Source organism: Cucurbita moschata, unplaced genomic scaffold, assembly GCF_002738365.1.
Source record: "Cucurbita moschata cultivar Rifu unplaced genomic scaffold, Cmos_1.0 Cmo_Scf00013, whole genome shotgun sequence".
In the NCBI taxonomy this organism is placed as follows: domain Eukaryota; kingdom Viridiplantae; phylum Streptophyta; class Magnoliopsida; order Cucurbitales; family Cucurbitaceae; genus Cucurbita; species Cucurbita moschata.
This window is the reverse complement of record NW_019268529.1, coordinates 3276577-3282811: the sequence shown is the minus strand read 5'-3', so window position 1 is coordinate 3282811 and position 6235 is coordinate 3276577. Positions and strand designations below refer to the sequence as shown.

The following is a 6235-nucleotide window of genomic DNA, read 5'->3' as shown; positions in this document are numbered from 1 at the left end:
AAAAAAAAAAAAAAAAAAAAAAAAACATTTATGATTCTTACATGACCATTTGATGATTTAAGGTAGGAAAGAAAAACATGATGAAGCCTTAATTAAGCGAAGTTCACGGCTGTTTCCACTAGCCCACACGATCAATTACACCCAAAAATTGCCTGTAAATTCGCCACGTGTCCACCTCTTCGCCGGAAGTCGTACCTCCGCCGCCAACCAAAACCCAATTCTTTTTTTTGCTTTTAAAGTTATTATATTCCCCAAAAGAAAAGAAATTTAACCCCCACAGACCAAACCCACCATTGTTTGTCTCTCAGATCTGAGCCTTTTTCTTCCTAAAAGAGAAAGCAAGTTCTGGGTTTGAACCAACCATGGATGCGAAGCTGATACAGCGACTGGAGTCGGCTGTGGCTCGGCTTGAGGCCTTGTCTACTGGATTCCGGCCCGGTGGTGCACCGGAGAGCGGCGAGGATGCGGTGTCCGACCCCTCGATTCTGGGTTTTGACGATCTGATGGGACAGTACTTTGCAAGGGTTTATAGCGCCGCCGAGAAAATTGGGGGTCAGGTTCTTAAGGTCACTGAGATTTTGAAAGAGGCCTTCTCTGTTCAAAGGGAGCTTCTTGTCAAGATCAAGCAAACTCAGGTTGGTCACAATTTATGTTTGTTCTTCAAATAGTATCAATTATGACGAGCTAATTTTCTTCTTAATTACTGTCTGATTTGAGTTTATAAAGAATGCTTGTTCCCCTCTCTCCGAACCACGTGAAATCCCACAATCCACCTCCTTCGAGTTCCAGTATCCTCGCTGGGTATCTCACAGTCCAACCCACCCAATGTCACAATCATGCTTGTCCAAGGCGTGTTACCTATGACCACGTGATGGATATCCCGGTCTTGCTTGTCCAAGACATGTTGTCCATGGTTGCATGCCTATTCCAAAACCCTTTAGAGAACTTTTCACATTGGGTCGATATGGGGTGTATGATCGTTCACCAAAACCATGCCTACCCATGGCTCAAATGCCCCCAAATGTACTATGGGGATATGACTAGTCAAGTTATATGCTATTTAAGTCGTAGTATTTATTAATTTGCTTATAGTCATATAATGTTGTTTTCTTCAATTCTTCAAACCGTTTTCAAATGTATTTCATCGTGCAAATCTTTTCTCGCAATGTGACTCGAGGCCCGAACATACGCTGACGTTGTCCGCGACGTTCAAATTTCTCACGGCTGACTTGTTTGTTTGATTACAACAAGTGCCGCACAAGCACTATTCCACTATTGCAAGAGTGCGATTGTGACACCCAGCGTCCTCGTTGACACTCATTTCCCTCTCTAATCAATATGAGATCTCATAATCCACCTCTCTTGGGGGGCCAGCGTCTTTGTTGGCACACCCATCCAGTGTCCACCTCCCCTTTAGGGCTCAACATCCTCGTTGGCACACCACCCAGTATCTAGCTCTGATACCATTTGTAACACAGCCCAATCCTACCGCTAATCAGATATTGTTCTTTTTGGGCTTTCCCTTTCGGGCTTTCCCTCGAGGTTTTTAAAGTGTGTTTGCTAGGGAGAGGTTTCCACGCCCTTATAAAGAATGTTTCGTTTCCTTCTCCAACCGAACATTCAAAAAAATTATATGCAACTTTGAGCAGAAGTTTTTGAGCAGAAGTTCTTGGTGAAATTTGTTGTTCTAAAGTTCAAAATTTTAATTTTGTTTGGCAGAAACCTGACTTGGCAGGCTTAGCTGAATTTCTGAAGCCATTGAACGAAGTTATTATGAAAGCAAATGCACTCACAGAAGGAAGGAGATCTGATTTCTTCAACCATTTGAAAGCAGCAGCTGATAGTCTATCTGCTTTAGCTTGGATTGCATTTACTGGAAAAGACTGTGGTATGAACTGTAGTTGAGTGTATGCATATCCATGTTACAATGTGTAATTCCGATTCATTTCATCTAATTCATGTTCGTGATCGTTTTAGGTATGAGTATGCCGATCGCCCATGTCGAAGAAAGTTGGCAAATGGCTGAATTCTACAACAACAAAGTAAGCTTCGTTTTCTCAAATTTTGTATTTTGTTCGTAAGATTTGTTTAGTCCCCCTTGCTCGAATAGTGAAGGTATGAGACGATACGGTCTGGCAATTAATTTACATTAGCACAAAACATCTTAACTATAACCGCCCAAGCCCACCATTAACAGATATTGTCGGGCTTTCCGTTTTGGGCTTCCTCTCAAGGTTTCTAAAACGCGTTTGCTAGGGAGAAGTTTTCACACCCTAATAGAGAATGCTTCATTTCCCTCTTCAACTGATGTGGGATCTCACAATCCACCTTCTTTCTAGGTCCAGCGTCCTCATTGGCACTCGTTCCCCTCTCCAATCGATATGGGTTCTCACAATCCACCCCTCTTTAAAGCTCAGTGTCCTCACTGACACTCATTTCTCTTTCCATTCGATGTGAGATCTCACAATCTACCCCCTCCTTCGGGGCCTAGCGTCCATGCTTGCATACCGTCCGGTGTCCACCCCCCTTTAGGGCTCAGTGTCCTTGTTGGCACACCGCTCGGTGTCTGGCTCTGATACCATTTGTAACGGCTCAAACCCACTGCTAATAGATATTGTCCTCCGTGGGCTTTCCCTCTCCAACCAATGTGGGATCTTACAATCCACCTCTTTTTGGGGCCAGCGTCCTTGCTGGCCCTCGTTCCTCTCACCAATCGATGTGGGATCTCACGTTAGCCTTATGAAGAGTCTATCCTTTCTTACTTATTGACGAATGAATTACATATTTTGATCAATAAAATTTGGTACTTTTCAGAGATTTCATTTAGGATGCTCTGTGCTAGCCTCAAGTCGAATAGTGGTTATTGACATCGATATTTTGTTCTCGAGTCTATTTCGATCTATCTTACATGGGTTCATAAACCAAAAAACACATTTATGGGCTATTGCCAATCTGTTTTCTTTTTCATTCAGGTTCTGGTCGAGTACCGAAATAAAGATCCCGATCACGTCGAGTGGGCCAAAGCTATGAAAGAGCTCTATTTGCCAGGTTTAAGGGACTATGTCAAAAGTTTTTATCCCTTGGGACCAGTATGGAGTGTTACGGGGAAAAACGCTGCTGCTGCTGCTGCTACTGCTCCTCCTCCTCCTAAAACATCAGCACCACGCACCCCGGCCGCACCTCCGCCCCCTCCAGCCTCGCTTTTCAGCTCTGAACCTTCTCAAGCTTCATCTTCCAAGCCAAAACAAGGGATGGCTGCTGTTTTCCAAGAAATTAATTCCGGGAAGCCTGTGACTTCAGGTATTTCTGTCCCGTTCTCGTTTCTCGAATGTTTTCAACGCTCTCCCCTTCACTAGTATTTGAACATCGCTATGCATTTTCTCTGCCACTAGGTCTTAAGAAAGTCACAGACGACATGAAGACGAAGAACCGTGCAGATAGAGTTGGTGTTGTTGGTTCCAGTCAGAAAGGTGGCCGTACCGCCTCACCTTCGTTTTCCAAAGCAGGTCCTCCGAAGTTAGAACTTCAGATGGGTCGAAAGTAAGTTTACTTTCTGTCGTTACAAATAAGATATCGATGACAGTAGGCGTCGTACTAACGGTTTCTATTTATATATTCGTACAGGTGGGTCGTTGAGAACCAGGTTGGAAGAAAAAACTTGGTCATTGATGATTGTGATGCTAAACAATCTGTATATATCTTTGGATGCAAAGATTCAGTTTTGCAGATTCAAGGTAACTTTGTAACTCATGATCAGTTTAATTGTTAGCGTCTCGATGGCTCGGGGAGAAATTAAAAGTTTTACGTTGCAGGGAAGGTCAACAATATAACGGTCGACAAGTGCACGAAAATGGGTGTCGTATTCACGGTTAGTATGCTACCTTTGGCTAAATAGATCCTTTTCGTAACAACACCTCCCCAAGAACTTAGGAGATTCATTCATTCACTTGTATTTGACAGGATGTTGTGGCTGCATTTGAGATTGTTAACTCCAATGGGGTTGAAGTGCAATGCCAGGTACAATGTTCTTCATAAAGTAGATAGTTCTACATCATTTTTGAAGCTAATTGTTACATTTTTCTCGCTTGCCCACCGCTAGCAAATGTTGTCTTCTTTGGGCTTTCTCTTTCGAGCTTCCCCTCAAGGTTTTTAAAACGCGTTTGCTAGGGAGAGGTGTCCAGCGTTCTCGCTGGCACTCATTCCCTTCTACAATCGATGTGGGACCCCCAAATCCACCCCTTTCGGGGCCCAGCGTCCTTGCTGGCACACCGCCTTGTGTCCACCCTCCTTCGGGGCTTAGCCTACTCGCTGGCACATCGCCCGGTGTTTGGCTCTGATACCATTTGTAATAGCCCAAGCCCACCGTTAGCAGATATTGTCCTCTTTGGGTTTTTTCTTTCGGGTTTCCCCTTAAGATTTTTAAAATGCGTCTGCTAGAGAAAGGTTTCCACATCCCTAACCGATGTGGGATCTCACACTACAAACCAACGTGGCATCATAGTGACTGATAAAATTTTTAATTCTAAAGTGATGAAGTTGCTAAGATTTCATTCTTCTATTTGCTGGTTATTGTAGGGCTCTGCTCCAACTATTTCTGTGGACAATACTGGAGGCTGTGTATTATATCTAAGCAAAGATTCTTTGGGGACATCCATTACGACTGCCAAGTCGAGTGAGATCAATGTTTTGGTACCCGGGTCGGACGGTGATTGGGTACGGTCCCGTGTTCCTACTTCTAAAGTACATTAATCTGGAAAAAGGGTTGGAATTAGAGTTTAACATGGATGAACTTGTTCTATCTCTACAGGTGGAGCATGCTTTACCGCAACAGTTCGTTCATTCGTTTAAGGACGGGCGCTTCGAAACCACTCCAGTCTCTCACTCAGGAGGGTGAATTTGAGTTTGAACAGATAATCTCTCTTTTCTTCTATTTTGCTTTATTTATTTGCTTGAATGGATGGAGAGTGGCTTTTGTCTCGATTTTTTTCGCCTTGATTCAATTGTTACAGTAAACTACATCTGGTGTTTGATAGTCTTATTTCATTGGGTTGGAAACCTCTAAGTTTTCGTTTCATTTTTCAAACGAAATTTGGCGGTGTTTGTGGGACGATATGTCGTGTAACGAAGTTCTATTTTTCGTTGTTTGTGCTGTAATGAGTATCTATCAACTTCTAGTCTTGGTTTGAGAAGAAAACAGAGAAAGCTCTTCCCTCCCTCCTTGTTGTGCACTGTTCTTGCCTAACCTCCACAAGCTTGAGTTCCAGAGGATTCGGTCACCTTCTGAAGCGGGTCGAAAATGAGTTCGGGAGGAAGGGATCGGTGCAGAAAAGTACTGAAACTAGGTACACTGATTATGAGATGTTTTTGTTGAAGCCCTTTGGCTCTTTTCTGGTGTTGCATTCAGTTAAACTGTTGTTTGTGGAACTTTAAAAATGCATTGATGAGTGAAGTTAAGAAGAGGTGCATTGATATTTGGTGTCTAGTGAGTTTATAAAAATTTAGAGAAATTTTTTTGTTATTTACGAGAGAAAAGGTTGGATTTCTGCCAATTTCTGATAATTATTTGTATTTAGTTTTTAAAGTTTCATCTCCTAAAAAAAAAACATTTAAATTTTTAGCGAAATAAAAACAAAAATAAATAAAAATAAATAACAAATACGTAGAAAGTCAGTATCGTACCACCCTCGAGCCATCACATGGGTTGTTTCATCCAAATCTAACTATGACATATGATGTTGGGACTCTCAAAGACCAGTCCGATGAGAATCTAAATGACCCCTGCAAACAAACAATGGTACTATATTGTCTACTTTTGGTTTTCCTATGAAAGTTTTATACCAATAAGATTATTTCTTATTTATAAACTCATAATTAACTTTTTAAACACCAACGCATGACTCCTCTTCCAACAATTAGAAGACGTTGAATTTGTTTTCCAAAATTTCTACCATTTTAGAAACGCTTGTAAAAAATTGAAATAAGAAACAAGAAATCTAATCATTTCACGTCTATAACGTTAACTCTTATGAGGTTCTAGACTCCAATGACACCTGTCACCACCTCATCGCCATCGCCCAAACCGACTGCATCAGTGTGGTGCATGGCAAAGGCAGGCATTTCTAATGCCGAACTTCAAGCAAATCTCGACTATGCTAGCGTGCACAGTGTCGATTGCGGATCAATCCAAGCGGGGTGACTGTTTTGAGCCAAACCAATCACTTCCTGCTTATGCCAT

The 6235-nt window shown here is 42.3% G+C and overlaps 1 protein-coding gene across 1 annotated transcript; it reads left to right on the top strand.

Moving 5' to 3' along the window:
* Positions 1 to 79: 79 nt before the first annotated feature.
* On the top strand, positions 80 to 5474 carry LOC111451644 (cyclase-associated protein 1-like). The gene is made up of 10 exons (XM_023092124.1): positions 80 to 635; positions 1720 to 1888; positions 1978 to 2042; positions 2973 to 3300; positions 3393 to 3540; positions 3625 to 3734; positions 3813 to 3868; positions 3961 to 4017; positions 4576 to 4713; positions 4808 to 5474. The coding sequence occupies exons 1-10, from the start codon at positions 363 to 365 to the stop codon at positions 4892 to 4894; spliced, it is 1431 nt and encodes a 476-aa protein (XP_022947892.1). The 5' UTR covers positions 80 to 362; the 3' UTR covers positions 4895 to 5474.
* Positions 5475 to 6235: the final 761 nt, after the last annotated feature.

Bases quoted from the DNA above. Each gene is read 5' to 3' on its own strand.
- LOC111451644 (XM_023092124.1), top strand. From the start codon at position 363: ATGGATGCGAAGCTGATACAGCGACTGGAGTCGGCTGTGGCTCGGCTT. The intron at 3,735-3,812 runs GTAACTTTGTAA...TTTACGTTGCAG, and splicing joins TTCAGTTTTGCAGATTCAAG to GGAAGGTCAACAATATAACG. The intron at 3,869-3,960 runs GTTAGTATGCTA...TGTATTTGACAG, and splicing joins AAATGGGTGTCGTATTCACG to GATGTTGTGGCTGCATTTGA.